General features: G+C 38.5%; 2 protein-coding genes across 2 annotated transcripts in view; one reads left to right on the top strand and one right to left on the bottom strand.

Annotated features, from left to right (window-relative positions):
- babam2 (BRISC and BRCA1 A complex member 2) overlaps window positions 1-23,879 on the bottom strand; it is a 77,343-nt gene extending 53,464 nt beyond the window's left edge. The window contains exons 1-5 of the mRNA XM_061082822.1: window positions 23,804-23,879; window positions 22,758-22,913; window positions 21,344-21,420; window positions 17,522-17,616; window positions 140-334 (exon numbers count right to left, since the gene is read on the bottom strand). Coding sequence (XP_060938805.1) covers window positions 140-334; window positions 17,522-17,616; window positions 21,344-21,420; window positions 22,758-22,894 — 504 coding nt within the window. The 5' untranslated portion in view covers window positions 22,895-22,913; window positions 23,804-23,879. The remainder of the gene's footprint in view (window positions 1-139; window positions 335-17,521; window positions 17,617-21,343; window positions 21,421-22,757; window positions 22,914-23,803) is intronic.
- Window positions 23,880-24,101: 222 nt separating this feature from the next.
- Window positions 24,102-27,141, top strand: part of rbks (ribokinase) — a 37,237-nt gene continuing 34,197 nt past the window's right edge. The window contains exons 1-2 of the mRNA XM_061082881.1: window positions 24,102-24,162; window positions 26,935-26,996. Coding sequence (XP_060938864.1) covers window positions 26,938-26,996 — 59 coding nt within the window. The 5' untranslated portion in view covers window positions 24,102-24,162; window positions 26,935-26,937. The remainder of the gene's footprint in view (window positions 24,163-26,934; window positions 26,997-27,141) is intronic.

Raw genomic sequence — 27,141 nt, 5'->3', positions numbered from 1 at the left:
AGCATGACCAGTAGTAAAACCTTACTCTTATCATTCCATTACATCTTTATCTCTGACAATCAAACTCAAAACTAAAGAAATGACAGACTAGCGTTCCCAAGGTTAAAAAAGGTGACTCTTGGTTTTTGGAAGACCTTACCCAGCTGTTCTTGCGTCCGGCATATATCTCCATGTTGCGGCCATAGCTGGGATCCTCCAGCAGGCTGTCGTACTCAAAGAGGAGCCTGGAGCTCTCGCGCAGACGCTGACATTGGTAGCAGTGGTACTGCTGGATGAGCTCCTTCACCAGCTGGAGCAAACATTCAGGGTCCCCTGCATCCCACTGGACCAAGTGCTGCAAAACCAAAATATCATTATTATAATTACAAAAAGAAAATTTTACTCAGGATAAGCAGTCTTATTTGGCATCCACAACAATGTCTGTTGCCGATTCGGTGAGAAATCTTCAGACAGGGACATAAATAGATAGATATGGTATAAAAACAAATGATTCTGGCCTGCGAGCAAACACTGAAATTAATATTTCAAGATTTTGAATGTCTTCTAACAAAACACACTGATAAGCTGCCATCAGTGTTTTTCCATTTATCATCCAGACCCCGGTGGGCCGACATATTCTGATTTGTCCTGCCACAAACATTTATAATATGGAATAACTGTGTTTTTCCTTGTTGATACATGGCAGAGCTGTGTGCAGCACTATTTGCCCTATTACTATATACACTCATGCTACATCCATAAAGTTTTTACTGTCCATTGAATTCTGTGCTATCTTTTCTGTTACTTCACCTCAAACAACATGATTAATTTGAAAAACTCAGTAAAACACACCGGGAAATGTTGCAAATGCAGAAGAAGTGGAAGTGGGTAGGACACTGAGCTATAAGGAGCAGTCTGGACATTTAGTGAGAACATGGTTGGGGAAAACTGACAGTCTGGAATAAAACAAGTTATTGGCCTAATACTGACAACTGGCACTTCCCATAAGCAGAACACAAGGAAAGGGTTGTGCTGGAGGATGTCCGGTTGCCACAGAGGGATTTAAACTGATATGGAAAATTACTGAACCTGATCTCTCTTCTAGCTGAAAGCTCTCTGACCACTGCTGCCTCATTGACTGATAGTAAAACACTTTTGATAAGGGTGTAGCATGACACAAAAAAAAACAATATGTATCATAGTGCTAAACAATGGAACAGTTTAGACTGATTTCTACACTGGCTTATGTTATAATCATAACCATGTTGACCCAAAGTATTCGCCTGATTTGTTGGTGTCCCTTGGATACCTATGTGCATGCTGACTATGCCTTCCACAAAATTCAATTTGAGCCACCACAATAAGAACCTTAGCAACCAACTGAGGCTAGAGAGCACTTTGTACATTTATAGGCAGAACTACCATTATATGCAACCAGCTGTTTCATATGAAGAGCAGAACCAACTGGACATGACCCTTGTAAATTCTTCCAAACAGACGTTTTTCCTCTTGTCCACTGTTTCGCAAGAAAAAAAATGCTAATAATTATTGTGTAGAACTCTTTGAAAATTTCAACAACAGGAAACATGACAAGTTTAATAATATAACAGATTGCTGAAAGGTACAAGAGCTTTATAATAGAACAGCAGAGTTAACGGCACAGGGATTGCATTTACAGCTCTTTTTTAACCACATCTGTTAACCACCAAAGAGCTTTACAGTACAGGTCAAATTCATGTTCTACATAGACACAGAGCACCTCTGTAACTACACTCATTGGGGGCAGTTAGGGGTTCAGTATATTATCATGTTTGATATAGAGTTAGGGTTAGGGAAATTTTGACATGTTTACTAAAAGAGCCATGACCTTTTGATTAATCTGATGATGCTCGTCCTCCTGAGTTACAGATGCCAACCTACGGTAGGAAAATCTGAGCAAAACATACCCGGTTTAATGAGTCTAGTGCAGTGTTTGGACTTTGAATGACTCTGACTGTACTTGTTAGGTTGAATAAAAAGAGATTAACGTCAACCCTTTTTGTATTGTTTTTTGAGTGATATTTTCTTCAAGTCAATACTTGCTTTCAATTTCGATAGGGCATTTTTCCAAAGTTTTGCTTGCGAAACATCTAACAACCAGAGCCCTTGTTGTTAGCCATTGATCCCAGTTATGTTTGTCTTTAAAAAGATATGATGTAGTGGACTTGAAGTTAGCAGAAAGCAACAGGTGACCCAACAACTGTTGTAGAACATTTATCAACCGAATATACCAAACAAATTAAACCAATTAAATACTAAAGAAAACATTATGATGTTGGTGCCATTTGTTGAAGCAGTTCTACAAACTGCCTGACAGACGTCCTGAGATATGTCCTGAAGTGACTGTGGAACTGTTTAAGCTCCTGGACCAAAAAGTGAAACTCACCAAGCTCTCCGCTCGTCATCATTATTAGGTGCACACGTGTATTTGTTTTTTTCTTTAAATTAAATAAAATTGGAGCATCAGATCACTTAAGGTAGATTCCATATATTTCTTCCTGAAAGGACTTTTTTTTTATTTGAAAAATTGCATCACCCTTAAAGTGAATAGTCAGGCATGTCGAAATTCACCTCAGAATTATTTGCTATTTCGTGCCATTTTCTTCGTGTGGCCGTGGATCGAAAGGCCTTAAATCTGCAGCTTGAGAAAACGTTTCTTTAACATGGAGAGATTCAATAAGAAGGATATTAAGATGCTGAAAAATAGTATTCACAAGATAAAAAGATTTGGAATGACACTGTGCAGCCCTTCCGCCATTCAAAATGAAAGTGATTCCTTTTTCCTCTCATTCTGAAAGTGAAATACTCCTGGCAAACCGTCAAACTATGAGTAGACAAACAGCATGCTGCCTTATGACATAGCTGCAATACCAACGTTAATATCGAACTACAGTTCAGCACTGGTTGCCCTTGCCTTGCTGCAAGCCAATGCGTAGCGGGTCACCTAAAAATCTGAATATAGACCCATTACATTGTGTACTGAGTGGGTGAGAAGATAAATAGGCACTGTGAATACTGTAACTATTAATACCCATTACACAGAGTTGGCAACTGCAGGATGTCTTTGACTTGCCTTAACCTGTCTCCTCGACTATATGTAAGTCTGTGCATCTGTCTGCCTGTCTGTTTCTGTGGCAGTCCACATCAGCCCAGTGGAGAAAGCTTCCATTGTTTTAAACTATGGCAAGGACATGCTAAACTGAGACAGTGACCTCATCATCCTGATCCACCACTGGTTACCACAAAATGCTGGGATTCCCGGAACAAGGGGGCGATGCAGACAAGGATGGGCATTGTCCAAAGAGGCAGTCAGTGCCCCAAGGCAGGAGTAAGCTGTAACTGAGGAGACACTGAGAAAGTGCTGTGTCAGCACTGTGACACAGGATATCAGTGGCACTCCACTGAGAACGAGGAGAGGCAGGGAGGAGAGATCAGAGGTGGGAATAAACTAAATGTAGAGCTCCGGCAAGTAGGCCAATGCCAGTGAAAGCAGTCTGAGGACTCTTCCCTTCTGGTTTCATTGGTGGGTGGTGATGATACTGTGACCAAATCTGAAATCCTTTATTAAAATAAAGAAGCTGCTTTTGTTTCCCCCTAAAGATAAGTGTTGCTCAGAAAGAAAGCACAGGAACACGACAGACTCCTGTGTGTTAGGACAAGAGTGAATGAGAAACACTCCCTCAGTAATTACAGATGTCCTCCAGCTCAGTATTTAACCTCAGCTGCTCCAGCGGTGCTATTCGCTGGCCAATGAAAGAGGAGCTGAGCTTCTTGTGGGTGTCTCCCAGGTGAAGTAACTAGGTAGACTTATACTGCTTTAAGTACATATTGTGTGTATTTTAAACAAGGTTAAGGCACGTCGGCGTGCCGGTGCTACAACTGCTTACATTTGCAATTTGTGTCCAACAATCCTGTTATGGTACAAGTGATTGTGGACTACTTTAAAGTCAACACTGCTCCACCAAATGAAAATCCACTCAAACATGGTAGTCCAAATCACCCGAAGAAACTCTATGACTCATGCAGGCTACCACAGTAACATTTAACAGCTCATCGATCAGTTATTTAAGAGACAGTAAGATAATAACGTAAGGGTCTTGAAGAAAAAATCTGACATTTTTAGGTGACTGATATTTATGAGTTTAGTGCAGATCCAAGTAAAATATGGATCTAGCTAATTGAAATGTTTCAAAATTAGAATGTTGTGCCTTGGTATGCACTTAAATGAGGGCCATTCTAGTTTTCCTAATTTTCTTATAATTATAATTATATGCATATTGTTTTTATTTTGTGTGTACATTTGTATGTATTTTCATGTTTCTTTAAATAGATTCAAAACACTGAAAACCATTTCATGTTCACATTAAATATGGAACTTCATCCCAGATTGAAAGATTGTAAAGGGACTGTTCTTTAGTAGATTTGGTTATTGTTGAACCCAGGGTTTCCCCCAGTGCTGTATAAGCCTGGCGGGCCGCCAGGCTTCCCCCCCCCCCCCGCCAGGCTAAGCGTCGATTGTTTTTTTTATTTAAAAAAAAAAAAAAATCCGTCACTCACGCACATCAACAACACTTCACTTCCTCATTGAGCCCCGATCACAGACATGGCCCCGATCCCCAAGCGACCATCCTATTGGGGACATGTGACTGTCCAAACAGTCACATGTCCCACCCAGACCCATTCACTGACCCTCGGACATCAGAACGCTCCTTCAACACAGTGTTTTACTGAACATACGTCACCTTCACTGACCGTCGGACATCAGAACGCTCCTTCAACACAGTGTTTTACTGAACATAAGTCAAAACCAAACATAAACATAAACCTAGTCCGTTACACTATTAGGCTGCAGCTATTTGGTTTTATTTATTTAAAAATAGGGTACTTCTTATTTCATACATTTTCCACAAATATGAGGAGGACTCAAATAGCCCTACAAAGTTCTGTGTTTAATTTATTTCAAAGTAGGCCGACACTTGCCTGTGTATTTTGTTTGTTTGTTATTTTGTTGCTTGTCTGTTTGAGTAGCTGGCTGAAAGCAAAGAAGTAGTAGGCTTATCTTGTATTGGTAACCAAACTGTTACGGTTCATTGTTTCTGAAATAAGAGGCCTGACTGCTATGTTAATGCAGCACAAAACAAAATGTAAACAAAGGCTCAAATATTAAAGTGCAAAACTGTAGGTTTAAACTAGCAAGTCCAACGTGATAAAAATAAATAAAAAAGAGGGCTTATAAGTAAAGTCAGCAGTGCAACTCAAAAAGATATCAAAGTATCTATTTAACCCCTTTTCAAAATAAAAAAGTTAACATGTGTAGAGTATAAGAAACAATGGTGTCCAGCTCAAAATCCGACTCGACTGAGGCTGATTGTAATTCATTGGTCTTGCATTTATTTTTTTTGAAACAATGTACAGGTCAAAAAGTAGTAGTTTAAAAATAGATTAAAAAAAGTCATAGGGACATGCAATTCACTAGGATTCATCCTCTGGAGACATTGAATGTGTTTATTAAATTGCATTGTAATTGATTGGATAGTTGCTGAGAAATTTTTTGTCTGGACCACAGTAGTGGACTGACACAAAGCCAGTTACAGTGCCTTCCCTGGAGACGCGCTGCTTGCATTGCTACAACTAACAGATATGGCCAATAACAGGAAACCACAGAGGATCATCCTGTGTTGTACTCAATGTTCTGACTTTGCTTTAACAAGTGCTTGAATGCTGTAGAGAAAGCATCGGTCCAACATAGAGGGAGAGAGAGCGGGAGAGCACTGAGCCAAAAAGCAATGTCCATGTGTTGCACTGTGTGTATGTTTGTGTGTAGACATGAGAGTCTGTACAGCCTCTTCACTGAATTGATTTTATACGCTCTGCTCAAGTCTGGGTGTGCCAAAACAAATCTATGTGTTTCTGTCATGAATGGGATAAAGCCCTGCAAAAAATGTACAGATTTGATACTTAAAAAAAGGAAATATAGTTGCAATCTCTGCTATTTGAGAGCTGAGATTTAACATTTGATGAAATGAACTAAAATGTAAAAAATCCATCACCATGCCCTCTGGATTATTCTCTATGGATGGAACATCTTTCTTAGGGCTTTAGCCACAGGGGGTAGATGTCACGGCCCTCCACAATACTCTGTGGCTCAATTTGGACCTTTTAATCCAATTATTGTGTCACAACTCACTGGCTAAACCTGTGTCAAATAATTAAGCCTAAACTTGGCGTATGATAAGACCTGTCACCTATAAATCACTCCAATAAATAAACCACTGATACATTCTGTTTTTGACGAGAACATATTCGTGAGGGAAGCAATTTATAATCTTATTACCATAAGATATTAAGATTCGATTCAATATTAACGTTAAAAACTGCACATTAAAAATATAGTGGATTAGCTTTAGGGTTTAGAAATAGCAGTGTGTCTAATCCGGTGAGAAAAGTCAAAATAGCACACTTGGTGAACATACATATTATAAAACAATAAGCCTTTTAACTGAAATATACTTTCAGCCTATCGATTAATTTACTCAAATTACACGTTTTCTGATCAGACATATATTTTGAGATTGGTTGAATAAGGAACATGAAGAAAATTATGAAATAAGCTCAGTAAGAAACGTTTGGACGTTTTATAAAAGAAAATATTTTAACTGTTTCCAAATTTTGTAAAAGAAGTAACTGTTTACAAGTTTTACCAATTGTGGATACAATGTCAAGCTCGGTGAAAGCAGTAGCCACAGGAGTTGTCTTTATTGTTGAAAAATATCATTGCCAGTCTATTTTAAGAATAGGATTCCTTCATTGAAGGAGGTTTTTATCAGTAGCCGAAATATCAGCGAGTCCCTTCTCTCCAAAACAAAGTAAATAACAAATGAATTAGTTTAGTAACAAAAACTGGTAAATCACAGAATAAAACTTTGACATTGTAATAATGTTCACATGCAGTGAAGTCACGACATTTCCCGGAACATTTCCTGCCAATCCCCTGGTGATATGTCCAGAAAAATGTCCGTGAGTGAACCCATGTGACAATGCAGCAGGAGTGAGTGTTGACACACAACAGATGTAAAACTGGAAGAATACAAATATTTCAGGTTAAAAGCGAAGTGCCATATGCATAAAAGATGAACATCAACATCAACATGAAAAGACAGTGAGATTCAAAGGCGACCGGTCCTGAAATTCTCAAACAGGGTGCAGGGACAGCAAGAGACTTGGTCGCAATATGTATTTACAGGGATAGTTCACTGAAAAATTTAAATTCCCTTATTATCAACTCAACCCTATGCTGATGGAGGGGTTGGTGAAGTGTTTGAGTCCACAAAACACTTTTGGAGTCTCAGGGGTAAACAGCATTGCAGCCAAATCCAATACAATTGAAGCAACTGGTGTATGAGAGCGGATGTAGCAATGCTAAAGGCGCATTCCGCGCGTGAGAACAGTTGAGGACAAGCCATACTTGGGGTCTGAAAAATGCACTTCGACCAAGCTGTGTTTAGGTTTAAAGACTAATTTCAGAATACTCACATCGGCTCTTTTCATACCTGGTATAAAGATCAGACTCGGGGGATCCAATTACAAGTGGACTCCAGGAACGTCCGTTCACACCGTGTCTCCAGTAAACACAAGTGATCGGACCTCACTCCCTTACTGGATATGCAAATACACATGTACATCATTGCCGTTTGCAAATGATGCAGTATTTTTGAGGTATGACTATGATAGACAGGTCTGTTGTTTTTTTCTTTGTATGTGTGTTATAATGTTGCTAATAACCTACCAGGTATTATTGGTTGAGTAAAACTAAAACTCCATCAAGACCTCTCAGCATGTGTAACGGCACAGTTATCTGCTGAAGCGGCAGTTTTAATAAGTCGAACATGTTGTAAATATGTTGACGGGAACTGAACATAAACAGTGTTTTCCTTAAGGAACAAAATGTACACCTAAATTGGGCATCTTCACACTGAATAGACCCAAGTTGACAGAATTATTTCTTCCTGTGCCATCCGTCTGTGCCATCTTCGATCCAAAATGTTATCTTAGGCCACTGAGGGAGAGTCTGGCATCTGAAAATGCAAGATAATTATATAGGCCAAGGGAAAATATTTGTTTTTACGTCTTAAATATGATTTTTATAGATGCTGGCAGCCTTATCCAATAAATCGCTGTATACTTGAAAGTGAGGGGCATTAAAAAACTCCCTAGTATTAAATTAATCTCTGTTAGTCTCTAATTCAAGTGTGGGCTCACACCCTGTTTCGCCCCCGGAGAGTGCCAAGTCTAAGATCATGCTAAATTGCTCTTGTCATGTGTTGAAGGCACTTGGCATTCTCAGCCCAGTGTTTTTTTTCACTGGGATCCGTGTGGTTTGTGTCCAACACAGTACAACTTGTTGACAGAAATAGCATGTTTCTGACAACTTTTCATGTGGTTCAGTAACCGCTATAACACAGTACCAGTCCACTCTGAGAGTCGATATCATTGTCCCATCTTTTGCTTGGCGCTCAAGTCTCTTGTTTTCTTCAATCCATCAGCTGGTGTTTAGGAATTGCCAACCCCCTTTTCACCAGCCATCTCTGGTAGCAAACAATAGCCTCCCTACTAAAAGCATTCCCAGACCTGTCAGTGAGCACTGCCAATAATAAACTCTAATAAAAGCTGGAACACATTATTCCCTTAAGCAGGAAGGAAGCAGGGGCAACAGTTGGTACACTATGCCCAGGTTGACATAATCTTGCTTTACGGGCCACCTGAGGTCCATTGTTACAACAGTAACAGGGAATGAGCTGGAGCAGCAGATAGGAAGTGCTCACCAGTGTATTCAGGATTACCAGGGGGTAATGTGAAGCCAGGAATGTTTCCTTTTCCTAGATGGGAGACTGCTTAGGTTGGCTTTACACCCCATTTTCTTAACAGGAGTCGTTCTAGTATCTAAATAACAAACATTGTCTCTGTATAAGACAATAACATTGCTGACTAGTCCTCATTTCCTTAAAAAAAAAGAGAGGAAAATGTACACAACTTACTGTGAATACAGACAAAAACATGTCATCTAAGAAAACAGGACAAGTTAACCTCTCACCCAAATAATTAAAAGCATTTGAGGACAAGTCAGGTGTTTCTCAATATCAACAAATCCAGTGAAAAGTGAGTGTGTGTGTCAAGATTAGGGTTGCAAAGGGGCGGAAAGTTTCCAGTTAATTTCCGGAAACTTTCCGGAAACTTTCCATCCATTTTAAAGATGTATGGAATGCAGCACACGCTGCACGTTGAGTTTCAACCCTCCACTGTGCATTCTTCCATCACATGCACAGATAACTCCCAGCCTCCTTCACTCTACAGCAGGGCTATTGAGGCCTGCTGTAGTGTGCAGGACTAGTCAGGTAAGTTTCGATGATATTACTGGGGAAAATATATTAGCATGCTGATTGAGGATTGTTCATCTGTTCATCTAGCCTATTTCCATTCATTTATCCATCAATTGTAAAATATGTTTACAGACTATTCCAATTGTTTGGCTAACTATTTATATCTCTGGCATTGCATTAGTGTTTTTTTACAAACTTTTTTCTCATCTTATTCTACAGAACAATGCCGCGTGCACTCTCTCATGTGTGGAGACATTTCACCCCATCCAATGTAGAAGGAAAGGCTGTGTACATTTGCAAATACTGTGCAAAGACCTATGTTAAGAATGACACAACGATGCAGAAGCATATAGTCAAGTGCCCAAAGTTTCCTCAGGGCTCAAATCAGCCTATGACAAAACAAAATGTTTATATTTATGTCTGTATATGACAAGGTAAATCCAGTTAGTATAAATTACCCACAACATTTCCAGTTTATTCCAGTTAATTCCCGTTTATTCCTGTTAATTCCCGTATATTCCCGTTAATTCCCATGGAAAGTTTCCAACTTTGAATATTCCCGGAATTTTGCAACCCTAGTCAAGATCAACTAAAATATGGTCCAAAAAATAAAAGATTTTCAAGATATCTTCTATTTTAGAATTTATCTTTATAAATTTGATTGTGATTGCTTAAATTTTCTTAAAATCTAAATCTATTTTAAAATAACGTTAAATATTTTCTCCACACTAATGCTCAATCCACAACTTTTTCAATGAATTGACCCAAAATGCAGCAAATTTTGTTTATAATTAACAGCTCTCCAGCTGGGCTAAAAACCAACAACACAATGAAATAGTAAGGAATTCATGCGGGAATCCCCAGTATAGCCGAGACCTGCAGGATAGATAAGTGGAAACATATACGTGTTGTATCTAGAGAAGCCATCTGGACTAAACTTACCTCTCAGTCACACAAAGACTGAGAAAGAAGCAAAACACTGGGAAACTCCCAAAATGTTTAATGCCTGCACGCAAACTTGACAAGTCTAGACCAGACAAATGACATGTTACACACAGAGAAGGGGACAGAGGGGCAGAAGAGGTGAGTGAAAAAAGAGACGCAATTGGTAATAACTGGTCTTACGTGTTGCTGCACACATACTAACATCTCGAGGTTGAAGATAAAGAGTGTTCACATTATTTGGCCTAAAAAACATGTCAACTACACAGCAAGTAAATAAGTTAAAGTATCCCAGCGTTGTTGTTCGGTCTCCAGACATCTGTGGTGAAACACACCAAAACATTCTGTCCCACAGGGGATTGTCTGACTCTTTCTGAGGCTGCTTCTTTCTTAGATCACCTCCATTATGTCACCATTGGTGAACTGGAGCTTTTGGGCAATCTTTCCAAATTCAGAACACACAAGATTTCTATTTACTGGGGTAAAATCTATTAAACCACCTGTATAGTTCTTCCATAGCATCTTGCATAATAGTATTTGCACAACTACAATACTTTATATCTGACTGGAGATTTATGGAAACAAAATGTCTACATAAAAAGGGCAGGCAATTCATGATGACAGAAAAGGGCATCAATCACAAAAACAAGCAAAAACACACCACAATACAACAACACCATCAAAACGGACATGCACCATTATATGTACTAAAATCAGCCCTTCAATGAAAGTATTTGTAAAAACCTAAAGTTGAACATATTTGGTAAATTAGGGAAGGGCAGAAGAGAAGAATGTGATGCAACTTTACATCTTCTACGTAAGAGAAAAGTAATGTAGCTCTCCACAGTCCCTCCCTTCCTGCCTGCGTCTTTGTCATTTCCTCATCATCTTTCCCGGCAACTCGCGGCTCTGTTGCTATCATTAAGTCTGTGAACATGTTTTAAACAAACTCCTCTGCACCACATGCTCCTCCATCCAAGCAAAGTTGAACGCACTGTTAATCCTAGTTTATCCATCTGTGTAGGATCAACTCAGTGACTATACGTTAGCCTACACAAGTGGTCTACATCATTGTAACCATTTATAGTTGTATTCTGGTGTGTTTCTTCACAACCCCGGAAATTATAACAATGAAGAAGGGAGAGACGACATCATCCGAGATGATGTGTAGAATCACTGAACTGAACGAGGGATATGGGGGATGAGTTCTGATTTTTTAGTTTTTTGTCTGCTACTGAGCGATATGGACAACACATGATACCAAGAGAACCAATCACAGTTGTTTTGGGCAGCTGCTCACGCCACAACATAGAGTTACATTTCCAGGAAGGTGACACAGTTTGACTGTATCTGCGGAGGCAATTCAACAGGAAAAATGAATAAGCTTTAGATATGTTGTGTAGTAGTAATTTAGTAAGATAAAATTTCATTTTCCCAACCTATATCACAATCAGAATGTATAAACATAGGAGTGTTGGAATAAAATAGAACAACAAATAAAGCTATGAATATTGTAACATACAGAAGAAAAAAAAGGTTCATGAAAACTTTATAACCACAAAGAAGCTAAAGTGGCCAGTGATAGGTAGGTGGTAAATATGCTATCTACATCAGGTATCAACAACAGACAGAAACAGTGACAGCATCATTCATGAATTAACAAAGACCAGTCATTATCAGAGTAAGAAGTCAGGACGTGCGTAAACATACAAACTGAGGAAATGGATCTACAGAAGGTAAATAACTAAATTATGATCAGTTATTCAAATCAGCCGGAATTTAAAGATAAACATTCTTCTGCTAATATCTTCTCCAGCATGTGTCTCAAGCAATGAAAAAAGATCCGAGAGGAGTCCGTAACTTGATGTTTTATCGTAAATTGTATAAGAAAGTGTTGCAAACAATAAAGGTCATTGAAATAAAAACATTTAAATGTGATTTGAAGCAAGATTACCAGTTAAGTGCATCACGCATTGTGGTGAGAACAGTTAAGGATGTAAATTATAAATTGAGAGGCAAGTTTCTCATGAGCAGTTCCGACATTGATTTTAAACATTGACTCCAAAGTTGACCTTACTTACGAAATGATCAACGTGTTTGAATGAAAGTTCTGAAATCACACTAGACGACAAACTACAACATCTCTTATACACAGTTTTTAGTGTTTGTGCTTGCTTTGACCATCCTTAATTTACTATCCACTTTAGGAGCTGTGCCTTTTTCAGCAAGTGAAGGCCAGTTTCACTGCACAGAAGGATAACGAGACCACACTTTAACTATAATGTTATATATACATATACTTTGCAGTAAAGCTAGAGTTTTCCAGCCCGAAATGACTTACCATCACAATTATTTGGGTAAACACTAATTCAGTTCCCATAGTAAAATCCACACTATATGTTCCATAGCATTTTAAATTTACAAGTCCACTTCAACACAATTAAGTAATCTCTGATGCGCTGTCATTAACCCAGTGACTGGAAGATCTATTCAATCTTCATGATAGAGAGCATTTATTGTGGAAGAGAGTGATTAAGTGATGATGACATTTACAAGGACAATCTCTGGCTCAATTTAGGATGTATTTCTGTGTTAAAAGAAACAATGAGTCGCTCTCTGCTCAAATTGAAGCCACTGGCCTGTCAGATGACTTTCCACAGCCCTAAAAGAATTAGAGTAAAACAGCTAACTGGAGTGACCAGTGAAAAACAAGCTCATACAGTGTGTATGTGTGTGTGTTAGTGTGTGTGTTTTAAAAAAGCACTCCGAGGTGGGGAGCTGCCTTGGTGGCCAATTAGCCACGATCTGGATGTCATTAGGCTGATATTAGCACTTGCCAGAGAACCCTTGAACCCGAGCAACAACGCAACAGTGAACCCCAATAAATTTGTGGCAGACGTTTCTCATGTTTCATGGCTCATTGACGTGTTTGGCTACAAAAAAAGCTTTGCCTGTGGGTCATTCTACAGGAGTATTTGAGTTGCTTTCATCATTTTCTCAATAATCACAGTGGTTGAGGATTTATTCACTATTGCAGAAGTGTAATATTAATATAATATAATATAAGAACTTTATTCTATATGTATTGTATATTGTCACCATGTTTGCTGTTATCAAATCACTCCTGACTGCGCTGCACTCTAGGGGTTGTATTACTTAACAATTCCTCCGTAAAAGACGTAAGTAAGTATGTAAACAGTGACAGATTTATTTGAAACATTTCTGATTTAATGCGAATTGTAAATAAGCTTGAAGGCTAACATGCACGTAGTTCCCTTTTCCTCCATAATTCAACATGAAGGTTGGTAGTAGGTATGTTTTTTGTCCCGTCCTTTTTTCTCTCTGTCTAAACAGAAACATGGATAACAAACCTACTCAAGGCCTGGTGACAGCAGGGACAAACACATGCCTAAACAGAGAAGCTAATGATACCCTTGGCTGGCTGTAAACAAGAGCAATATGCTGCTGAGACATCAGGAATTCAACCAGCCACTGACAGAGGACCCAAAATTAGCCTAATGTTAACCTCACTGGATAAAAACGTCCTGAAACATATTGCCTATGAGATATACTTCTTGTTAACTAAGATATATTTATATATCAGTAACAAACAATAATCTTTTCAATCTTTTTTAATTTGTTTATGATGGTTTTTTAACTGAAGGCTGTAAAGATCTGAGAGAAATATGGTGTAAACACCTGGCCCATTAGTTTTAAGAAAGATTCACACTGTCAGTGCTGACGGTAAAAAGTTTTCCATGGAATATGGAGGAAAATCTGAGGCACTGCTGGGAACTCAGAGCTTTAAAAGCAAGAGGGGGTTGTACAGGAAAAAGTAGTGAGTAGGAGAGGGGGATCTCAGACAGCGAGGCAGCTGAAGGAGAATTATGAAAGCTTGAATAGCAAAACACAGCGAGAATATAAGTGAGAAAATAAACAAGCGATGGGCTGCCAGGCACTGGCTCAGCAGAGGTACTTCCCCTTATGTGCACAGCTGGATTTACGACGGGGTGAGCAATACTCCCCTCTCTTCTCCCAGACCCTGACACAAGCAGGGGAATTTACCTTGTCCATGCTAGGCTGATTCAAAAATAGCACAGGATCACTGCATGGTAGGAGCAGAAGCAACAACAAGAAAGCACTCAACAGTGTGAAGATCTCCAGCAAAGACAAGTCATCTCACCAGGTCAGCGTACTGAGCTACTTACTGGGCTACTCACAGCCAGTTCATATTAATGCCAACACTGTACAAGATAAATCATTTTTCATAATGGGGGACACAACTTGGTTACGTTAACAGAAATAATCTTCTATGTATAAGGCATCAACTTTTTATAAAGACTGACCACATGACAGCTCCCAAAAAATGAAGCCGAATGGATTGATTGCCCCCTGGTGGCTGGCTGCACTGTAAATCTCCATGTTGGTGGATCGGACATTACGTTAAATTTTTTGTGAAAGATTGTTTCTGTCATTTACGGTAGTTACACTGATGTGGTTTTTTCCACAGGGTTTGTTTTAATTAATTATTTGTTAATCCATCCCCCAACTGCTAAGCAGACTCGAACTCTAAATCATGTCTTGATCCTAAAATTGCAGCACTAATATCCAGGATATTTTGGCTTCATTTACGGATAGTGGGAGGAAGTGGAGTCGTGTCATCCATCTTTATATGCATTCTATGGTCTGGAAGCACGAAAACAAAACACTGTTTGTTTACAACGAAGCAAACACATGATTTTCATTGGAAAAAGCTGGTTGTTTGGTTTTATAGCGGCACCATATGAAGTTCCGGCTCTAGATCCCTAGGTATTACTGCCACATTAAATGACTCTGTCTTGCTAAAGTTACATCCAATGACATAGTTTACCAATACAGAAAACCATGTGCCTTTTATTTCACCTGACTACAAACCCATGTGAAGGGAAAGCAGCTGCCTCAATGTAGAAGATTCCAAACAGAAAAATGTGCTGGTCTCCAATGTGACATCATCCTGCAAGGGGCTGTGAAGGCCAATCGAATAAGATCAAACCCACATTCCTGGGAGATTACTTTGCAATGCATTCTCTTCTTTTTTAACATTTAGTTTGCCATCAACTTCATGGAAGATGAAATAATTGCAGCCATGGCAAATGTTTTATGATATTATAAATTCCTGTGTCTGAGAGCATGAACCTCTGTGCAGTGTTTGGACATTTGATAATCCTGTAAACTCATTTATCTGTTACACAAGCCAGACTTTCTGGATCATATTGCAAATCTCACCAGCATCAAAGGCAACAAGCTCCCAACAGCACAGCTCCTTTTATTTTTTCAATTTAGGCCTGTTTTCAGTCAGAACGCCCACTAAGCTAAACTAAATTAGTTACTTCCAATTTAATAGCAGGCATTTCATTACAAAAAAAAAGTCTGAAAGCTCACCAAGGCCTTGGCTAGTTAAATGGTTGTGCACGTTGAAGCCTCTCAAGTTGTCAACAAAATATGTTGAATTCAATTATAGAATCATAGAAAACCAGACATTTCATTATGAAAAATCTCAGTCGATTGTGGGGCAAAAGTAGAATCCCACTGCAGACGTCTGCTCCCTCAGCTCACAAGACACCACTTTGATTGATTGAAAATGAAATGTAGGTCAGGCTGAATTGCGCGAATAATTCAACAACAACCATATGGCAGTGGGGAGTGTTTAAGAAAAAACTCAACTGCCGAGAGAGTGACTAGCATTTTGAGTAATCTAAAAAGGTACGTTTGGAAACACTTCAGATTTTGGTCAGTAGGCAGAAAAATTAAGGAAGTTCCACTCGAGATAAAGTAGCTTTATAAACAAGCTTTGTAATCATTATAGCCAAATATTCGAGCACATCTGTAAAATATGCAGCAACGTGACAAGAAGTTGATGTCCAGTTCTCCACCCAAACATCTACTGTACAACTCACTATATTTGACACCATAATGTGTAGGTATGTCCATTGTTTAAAGGGAAGTAAGATTGAAATTGTCTATGAATAGGAAATGTTAAGTTGTATTTGTCTGATCCATGGCTATAACTACATTTCATTTGCCATAACCACAATCTTTCCTTAACATTAATCATATCGTAGTTGCCCTCCTATATTGCAGATCAGGACATTTTTGTTATGTTGATATTGACCAGTAATTGACCCTTGTCCAGTAATGAGTGAAATCCTTGAGCATAGAAACCGAAAGGTCAACCTCCAAGTATGCCTCCCTTTTTTTTTTCTTACAGGTTTTATCATCAGCATTTCAGCTTCAGATTTCCAGACAGATTTCTGTGTCTGGGAGAGAAATTAACATTGTGTTGATGATATCTCTGTCTTACATACTGAAAGTGTAGTAGGGTACAACAAGGGGAGGACAAGACAAACAAGAGAGGCTTCATGTGACGACTAATATTTCCTATCATACTGTCGACAAAGTTATTCCTCTCTGGCATGTTGATGTTGCTTGAACGTTAAGGTTGAAAACTAAAACCACAGTGAAATCAAATAGTTAAATAGATTGGACAATATGGTAAAAAGTAAGACTATGATCCAAAAGCTCCAGGATCAGACGAGTAGAGTGATACACAAAAAGACACATGCCCACATATTATCTGGAACTGGAGATCATGTTGTAACTACTTTTTCTCAAGCAGCAGCTTGTTACGATATATAAACATTATAACCACACCTTGTTTGAAACTCAGCACTGTGCTGATGCAATCAGACCAGTTCTGAAACTAGACAAAACTATTTGCCAAGCCTGGATACGACTGAGTCAGCATTTTATGGGGAAACGTAAAAACATGTTTCATTGTTCTGAAAACTTAAAATGTAAGATGTTAATGTTTCAAAGTTGTAACTATACAACGCGACAAATAATTGCCATCAATTTTCCTTCCACTTTAATTAGCTAGATGCCTACTATTACCGTGAACCTTGTAATCAGCTTTTTTTCTCACTGGGGTCAGATCGGTGAAGCCGTGATCAGTAATTTGAAAAGATCTGTCATTTAGTATCACATCAGAGAACCATTCAATGCATCAAGCAAGCAAACAAGACCCGGCTTTAACAAGTCTTGTAATTATGATGCTAAAATAAAGTACATGTTCTATGTAAAAAAATCACATTTTGTCCTTTTTAATCTGAACAGAAAACAATGTAACCATGAGACAAGATACTCACTGGTAGCTCTGAGGGTTCAGGGAGAAACTCAGCATCTTCTCCAAATATAAAATCTGGAGGCAGTTCTGGATATTGTGCATTGAATATGATATCCCCTGTGAGAGAAGAGGAAAACTGATTATGAGCAGGTTGTTGACATCTCACACCGGCATCAACATGAATTCCTAGAGCTGTGTAAAGTGAAAATAAATTTATTTTCTGAATGTTATTCTCTAGTTTCAGGAGACAGTCATATTAAAAATAAGGGAAAGCGCAGTGGAAATAATTTGACATTTTCTGGGTCAAGTTTATGTTGATTTTCAGAATCATAATAATAATAATATGAAAGGACTTGTTCAGTGTATTTTTGCAGCCACACAATATGCATTTGGGGTCGTCCTTCTTTGAAATTCTGAAAATCAAGTAATTGGCAAAATTAAGTAATTTAAAGCAACTTAAATCCTGTCAAACACGTCTGTCCTGTAATTATGTGTAGGTATGTTTTAATATAGAACATGTAAAAAGGGTCTGCTTTTACTTTATTTATTAGAAATCTGAGTAAAGAGTTAAACATACAAGTGATGACATACTACAGTTTTAAGTGCAGAAATGAATGCATTCCGTTAAAATGGAAAAAAATTAAAAACTACAGGCAGGAAATGGCTCTAACTGGGGGGAAGGACAAGACATCAAAACATGATCACATAACTCATTGCCAGGACTGGATCACAATGTTCTCCTATTATGTTACACAATTCTATTTGTGTGCTGCAAGACTGTTCTGTTCTGCTTTTCTTCTTTTGTATCTTTCCAGCCACAGCAAGCAGAGAAGAACACACACATATGGAAGTATTTTCCCAGTGGAGAAGAGTCAAATGAGGAGAGGATGAGCTGTAAATCTGTTACAAACTACTGTCAGAGACGTACTGGCTCTCATCCAGACAGGAATGGAGCCGTTTGAATTGCAACCTTGACAGGTTATAACATAAGCTTTTATATACCTCTTTGTTCGCACAGCATAAGAAGCTTCACTCGGCGGTGCAGTCTAATCACTGCATGACGTGCCTTCTCAAAGTCTCACTTCCATTCCAGCCAGACTTTTTTATTGAGGTCATGGGGGCGTAAAATGTACAACAACAAAGGCCACAAATTGTTGTTTAGCAGTACCAGCCACGGTGGAGAGGTGGAGGGAGCCTGGGCATGCATTAAGTGCACAGTGGGCCGTGCTCATGCTTTCGCACGCCAACAGTGGGCAGGTCCGCAATCTGGCACAGAGCAAACCTGCGGCCCTTGATTAACAAACCTTCTTCCTCAGGCCAAAGCACAGGAAAGTACAGCGACTAGTGCAGCAGCTGCACACATGGTATATACCAAGCCAGGATACCAGCAAACTGTTTTCCTGTGTTGTTGCTGTTTTTAAGCTTGTGAAATGGGCTGTTTGCTGAGTCTGTGGTGATGCTCCGGAGCAACTTCAGAATTATTGCTTGTCATTAGTGAGTCCTCCTCGAACGGTTCTACAATATACTCTCACTTTGTGTTCATCCTACTAGGTTTATCTGCTGTGAAGAATCAATGTCAATGTTTTTTCATCAAATTAACTGAATTTGCTTTTTAAATTTTCACTTGTGTGGTTTAAATAAGTTGGAATAATTTACTGAACAGCTTATTTTTCATTAATTTCATGATGGCCTTTTCAGAGGTCTGTTAAGCAATCGACAAAATTTTCAGACCCAAATACTATAAAAACACAGACAGACATACATTTGTTTAATTAGTGGTAGATGATTTATATCAAGTGTAATTGTAGGGTAAATTACATGACTAAAAGATGATACACAAACTACAATTTTAAACAAATGTGTTTCCTTGATCGGGCCACCCCATCATTATTCATGTGTTTTGCAAAAACATTTTCAGAAAGAACTGAAACATCATGCAGCTATCACCCAGATGCTGACGAGTAAACTACTGTGTTGCATATTCTTACACCTTATTTCTATACATTCCTCGAATCTAGCCACAACATCCTGATGTCGGTCACAAACATTTTTGCACAGACAAATCATGTAGAAAACTGCGCAAATGGAACAAATCGTACTTCCGCTAACAAACCACAGGTTATCCCCCCCCCCCCCCCCCCCAGCACGGCCACATTTGCACCAAACGTCAGAGACAACCAAACAGAACTTAATGAACTTGAACTTACTATGCCCCAACGTTGTCAAGCAGCTTGAACACCATCAACTGAAGCTTGTGGACAGATTTATATTTATATTTATGATTTAAACCTGCAAATTAACCAGTGAAAACATTCCATTGAAAAGCCGATGAAACAAGAAGGCATCTGTTCAAGAACTTGTGAGTTACTCATCCACCACAAAAACCTGATTCACCTATCAAGCTGACAAATTTGGCATGCACTGCCGACTGAGTTTGTGAAGTGGGTGACAATATGAGTTGCAGACTGGGAGATGATGATGAATGAAAATGCTTGAAGCAACACATGAAATTGACTTTATAATCACGTACTTTTATGAGCTTATACAAAAAAAGTATTCAACACAGACTTGTTGAACCGAAAATGTGTCAAGTCCAACAAAAATGACAAATTACCTTTCTTTGCAAAGCCTTGAACTAATTCCTCGGTAAAGTGGAGAGATGAAAACTGATCTTCTCAGGATGTGTGTGTAGACATGGGCCTGGCATGGGTCTAGTGAGTCACTATAATTACAGTGAAAGCTAGTTAAGATAACTCTAATCTGAATGACGCTCATAAAGGAAGGTGTCTGATGTGGGGACTTGAAACAGTAATTAGATATTGTTCCAGGAAAAGTTCAATGACAAAACAACACAGTGTTACTGGTATCATTTCACTGGTTAAGAAAGAGCCCTCATCAAAAAAATATTCATCGTGTTTTTGAAGTTGAGCAGTTCCTGTGGCGGCTTTTGATCGTACTTCTTTCCAAGTTGCTAAGCAGTTACAAAGCATTCCTATGGTGATGTATAGTTATTTATGATTATATTTAAAGGTTCAGTGTGTAGAATTTAGTGACATCTAGTGGTGAAGTTTCAGCACCCCTCATCTCACCCTCCCCTTCCAAAGAGGAAAGAGAACCTGTGGTAGTCTTCAGTTGTCATAAAAACTCAAAATATGTGTAGTTTATCCAGTTTGGGCTACTGTAAAAACATGGTGGCCTCCTCATTTAAATATAAAGTATTTAAATATAATGGGACAATTCCCGGGTAAAGAAAACAACAATTTGTACAATTTAGATTAAACACTAGTGGAAACATCACTAGGGTTATTTTATATTCAGTCTCTGCCAATATATCCCTTTCACCTAAATCTTACACACTGAACCTTTAAGTGATACATAATGTTTGTGCTGTCTATTTATTGACAATCAGTCTTCTCCTTGTTTCTTTGCATAGCCCTGAATACGTGTTAATAAAAAATATTTACTTCACTCGAAAGCACCTCTCATCTTTCAACTCACCAACTGGGAGAAAGAAGTGGGTCTTTTTTATTTACATAAAACATTGATTATCAAAATAAAATGAATTTAGCACCGACATTTTGAATTCAGAGTACAGGCTCGACATTGAAGTGCTTAACCTGAGCAGAGGGCAACCTTTAAACTGAAATGCAGATCCAGCTTACATTCTATATTAATACAACTTTTTGACAAGAAAATAAATGTTTGTTATTTTTCTCAAAAACCAACAATAACAACAACTTGTCAATTTAAGACTCAGTAAATATGGATGGTTGTTTATTTAACCAACATTAGATTAATCTGAAAATGTCAACTAAAAAGGAGAGTGAGTGATTGGTTTCCTTACATTTGAGTGTTTCTCCAGCATAGGGGATGTGAAGTTTGAAGCGATCACAACAGGGACCAGGAGTCAGAGATGTGCATCTGAACATGAGGATTGACGAAGACAACGAAAACAGGTCAGCAAGCAAAGTCAACCATAAATATTGAATGTATGTAAACATCCAAAAGATTTAGAATGATCTTAACCACATACTATTATTAAAAATTATGCAAACTTAAAAGTGTGTTCTTCACAGCTTCATTACATTGCCTTCCTTTTAGGTCACATCCAGTTTACAACTTGCCAGAGATATGATGAACAATAAGGTATTTTTGGCACAGATGAAATCCAGTGAACTGAAACAAGCTGAATATAACTTTTAAACTGTGTCAATGATTAATATTGTAGCCATTTGTTATCTTAATTAACCTGCTTACACCTTGGAGTATTTTATTGTGCGATAAATGAAAATGAACTCATAAATAAAGAAAGAAACAAACACTACTGTGGCATCTGGTATTTACTTAAAATGAAAGTAATTAATTAGAAATACATTGAAATGGGAAGCTATGCTCAAAACTTCATCAAAATGTAATAGATATATCACATAATTCAATTTGGTTAAAATTATCATATTAATTCCTTGGTACAATATGTGTGTATCCAGGTGAGTAAGACTTAAGTTAATATGTTTTTTGTTGTTGTTTGTTTTAAACATACCCATCCCCTGTCCTTAAAGACAATATCCTCATGAAAAAAATGAAAAACAAACCTCAACTGTAGTTTGACATAATTAATTACAATAACCAATATTCATTTCAATTCTCATCTTATCATCCACTACAGCCACATCTATAACAAAGATGTCATTTCAGATATCTCCTTTATCCCACTGTATGTGTCAGGGGTTGATAGCTGTTAAATTGTAGTAGAAAACATATATGAGATAATACCTAGTTGTAAATGTTACTAGACTGTGCTTATGAACACCTTAAAAAGTGACTGATGAATATGTTGGTCAATTTGTAATGATGCTAAAATTGTGTTATTATATTATCGTTATAACAAATGTATCAGATAAAACGTCCCATTCCCCATTAAAAGGCCAATCTCATCTCATCTAACATTAATTCAGCAACTGTGGATTGGTAACTATTAATCATTCCAAACCCGCCAAAAAACGGAATTCCCAAAAACTATATTGAAATCTATGAACAACGGCCTTGACATACACTTTTCTTGATTATTATCGATTAGATATATCCTGATATGTTAAGGACTACTGAGGTTCCACAAAAAAAAATACCTTCAAAACCACCCCCTCAAATCTAGTCCTATGTTTACAGGATGTGCCTTACATGTCACCCATCCCACTGTTATTATATGTAAAAGGAAGGATCTTGTGTTTCATGTGGGGGACAGCAGAGCTTCATCTCACCCAGTTTTGAGGTCGGTGACACGGAGACAGTTTGTGGAGTCCAGTCCCACTCGGCCGTTCCTCACCACGCTGCACAGCAGGGGCCGCAGCTTCGGTGAGATCCGGTGCAGGGCGACCTCAGGGGAGGTGTTATTCATGGTATCCGCTCTGTGGAGTCTGTGGAGACACAGCAGCACTTTAAGGAAAAGCTTTCATGTGATTCATCACAATAATGTATCACAATCCAGAAGCATGTGTTAGTGCTGAACATTCAGAGGCCGTGTGCTACATCACGTAGGTCACTTGTATCTGTCACTTCCTGGTGTCGTGGAAATGGTAATGGTTTTGTATTTGTATTTATATAGCGCTTTTCTACTCTTGATGACCACTCAAAGCTCTTTGCAGTGCAGTTTTACATTCACCCATTCACACACACATTCATACAGTGCCTCTATTAGCAAAACTTTGTTGTTCTATGAGGGGCAATTCGGGGTTCAGCATCTGGCCCAAGGACACTTCGGCATGCAGATGGGGAAGACTGGGGATCGAACTGCCGACCTCTCTACCGCTCTACCCCTCAGCCACAGCCGCCTGAAATCTTGTGTATGCGCGTCAGAATCCCTTTCCTGTTCTGCAATTCATATATCAGTCGCAAGTTTATTTTTTATGTTTAAAACAATGTCAATTCAACTCAATGTGTCTGGAAGTTTGGGATAATACAATATTTTAGGGACCAAGAGATGTCATGAGGAGAAATGTACCTATGACAGTTTGCTCCTCAATGTAAAATGCCCCCATATACTTAGTGAATACATTGCGTGGAAAGGACATAATGTTTCACTAATATACAGCAATGCTCTGCACCTCGGTTACAGTTGATCCATGGGGGACAAGTCTGTTCGCCACAGTTGAATCAGGATGTCAACGCTCGTAAGCTTCGATTAGCACTATTAGCTTACCTCGGAATGAGGCGTCAAATTGCCCCAGTTTAAGCCTTTAGCTTTCTCCCAATACAATCTGTTCATTGTTGTGAGTTTAAATACATCACCGAGAGTGTGTTAGAATACCTGAAACAGCAGGAAGTCAGATCATTTGAGCGTTAACTCCAATGTTTACTTCATGCTCTCAAAGTTTCCGGTACATGTTGTTTGGGTCCTTAGGATGGCCCCGCGTTTAGCTGTCTAACTTAATGCCTGCTCACAGAGTGGGAATCTGTATTCACAGAGTAAAAACATCTTCAGTTATTAATTACTTGTAAAGCATGTGTAGTGTTAAATAATCAAGCAGTAATGATTTCAATCAATACTCAATGTGTATGCACTGATTTGGTGACGATAACTGGTCTGGCAATGTCTACAACGACACCGTCACTGTCTGTAGTGTGTGTTCAGTTTCACTCTGTGCAGGAACAAAGTTTGATCTGCAGGTAATTACTCGCATTGTCGCATTTCTCAACAACACTCTGATTCCGCTCAGTGGATCTGACCTACACTGAGCTGAAACATTTCCCCATTGAATTGTTGTATTAAGTTCGTCAATGATCATGATATGTGAGGAGCTATTAAGCATAGTGGCTACACGTCCTTGTGTAGATCAATGTCCACACGCAGGCATGATCTGATTCGTCACCTGGACAGCAAAGATTTACATGCATGGTTTTCATTTGTATAGAAGGAGTAAAACTAGTTATTAACTTTAACAAGGTAAACACGGGGAATTAGTATTGATTATGTATTGTGTAAACGCAGTGAGGAGGTCTAACACATAACTGATCCACTTCTGTTTTATTAAATGTGTTTGTGTTTGTGGAGTGTAGCAAAGCTGGTATTGCAGATAATGCCCCTTTTCCTGCTGAGTCAGGGGTAAACTGTCAATATATGTTGTAGTAGAAAAAATACAATCATATGTTTTCAACTTGATGTGTTTCAAAAAACACTGTGTTCCACCGAAGAAACGACTGCCAATGATCATTTTGGCAAGATTATCTGTAATAAGAGGCATTCATCAACATACTTTTTGGACCGTACCATCACAGATCTTAATGAAGTTCACTGCTCAGAAAGAAGAGTTTAAACCCACAACCTTCACTCAGGAGCAAAAATCCCTCTTTAAACCTAAAAGGAAACAATAATGTGACATTTATCTTGATGATTATTGATATATTTGATATTGACTTATATGAACAATCTTATCTTGACGTATTTTTTTCATATCGTTTAGCGTGAAGAATCCTTTATTGTCATTGCACACATTATATAACAAATTAGTTCCACAAGTGCAATAACACATAAAAGACTGTCAAGGATATGCATCAACATTGTGACACAGCAGTATTCATAAGGTTATGTATTTGTTATTATGATACATAAAGTACCGACTTTAAGTGAAAAAAGTACTAGCTTAACTACTGCAGTTATGTAAGTGAGTTTATTATTAGGTTATATGCCCATATACAAATATTTGCTTTCTTTCTTGTAAAGAAATATTTATGGATTTTAGCTAAAAGAAATAGTATAATACCTGGATGTTACAAAACTTTTGGCCAACAGAGTGGACAGGTTTTACAAAGACAAAAACGTTTGAGGTTTAATGTGAATTGTCACCTAATATGTGTTAATTCTGCATTAACAGAATATTCGTCTTTAATAAAGTCAAATCAGAAACGAGGACAAGCTACAACAAATGTCTGGGTACTGGCAGTAAGACCAGTGATGTTTCCAATGAGAGCAGCTGGTCTGATTCATAACTGGGAATTTCCCCCGACCTGGGAGTGATTCACAATAACTCTTAAAGTAGCAGAGGAGAGTCAGCAATGGTAAAATAGGTTCAGTTATCATCCAATCATCACTGATGCAATTCAATCAATGACGTTAGGGACTGATTTATTTGTTTGACATTCAGATAAAGTCTAGTTTACAAAACTTTTTGCATCTAGGTGTGTGTGTGTGTGCGTGTTTGTGTGTGTAAGGGGGTGGGGGTAGAATGACATGGTATTCTGGGATTATAGTCATTATCTGAACTTCTAAAAAGCATTTTTCAATATTTATGGTCATATCATTGTAATAACAATCATTATCCTGTTAAGGCTCGACTGTGTAGTCAGACATAGGGAGAATATGTAATCTTAGAAGTTTCTTTTAAACGAGTCCAACAACATTTTCCTCTGAATTTCTTCTGCCGACAACCCACTGATTCCACAGAGTGCATCTTTGATTTGCATTTAGATTAAACTGTGTAAACGTATGAGAGAGTCGTTTTCGAGCAGGCTCTGTTCAATTAGTCCCGAAAATGTCGCTGACGACTCTTTAATCATCACTTCACTCATTCATTTGGCTCATACAGTCAAGTGTTTTTGCCTGAGATTGAGAGGAACCTCTGGTTAAGCTAAAGCTATGTGTATTGGTTAAACACATTTTACATTAAGCCGTATGTGCTAACACTTCTCCGGGTTGGTCAGCCGCTGTGTGATAATTGAGCTTGAAAATTCAACAAGCCAGGGAGAATCTTAAGAGGGGCTCCCTGCTGTTTCTAGTGATTGGACAATGCAGATCTCTAATGTTCTTCTTCAGTGGAGATGTGGAGGGTTCTAGGCTGTTTTTTCCTTTCCTGCAGAGGGAAGACAATATGCTGCAAGATGTAGGAGAGAGAATTGAGCCATCCTACAGCCAGCGGCCAGGCTTTCCAAGTCTTCCACTGCCTAGGAAGAGATTTGAGGAGATTAACACACTAGCATTAGCTTCGATACAAGCCGAGGATTGAATTAATTAAAGACTTTGCTGGGCTGCAGTGTGTTCACGTGGTGTAGCATTGAAATGCCTCCACCCTTCTTCCACCCCCAATAAGATTGGAACCTGTCCAACTTAGCCAGCGATGAATGCTCTATTTTTACCTTCGTTCCTTGTTTCACTTGAGCTCATGCTAATGTGGGAGATAAATAATATCAAGTGATTTTTGTTTGGCGGCTGTAGGGAAACTAGTTTCCATATTTTGCCTGAAATGGCCCTGAGGGGTCTGTCGTGCTTTAGATTGTGTCCTCGTTTATGAATAGGTTTCCACAGGAAAAGCTGCATGAATGTTGAGAAATTCAAGAGTCTCCTAAATCATCAACAAATAATCCAAATTGAATTCTTGAAGATATGTCATGCCTGGAAATGAGTGCTGTAACCATAGAAATAACATAAATGTGTGTCTTAATCAGATCATGACTGACGAGGCTTACGATGTGATGGTGGTTGGCTCCTGTATGACTGACTTAGTGAGGTGAGTACATTTAGCCCTTTTATAACCTTGTCTCCTGAACAAGATGAACAAGTGTATCAAGATGTGTCAGTGCCCACTGTGCTCAAGTAACCTTAGATCAACCTTATATTTTCTGAGAAGATGGAGCAGAACATTTTGAGCTAAA

This window comes from Limanda limanda, chromosome 12 (assembly GCF_963576545.1).
Source record: "Limanda limanda chromosome 12, fLimLim1.1, whole genome shotgun sequence".
Lineage (NCBI taxonomy): Eukaryota > Metazoa > Chordata > Actinopteri > Pleuronectiformes > Pleuronectidae > Limanda > Limanda limanda.
This window is presented reverse-complemented; position numbering and strand designations above follow the sequence as displayed.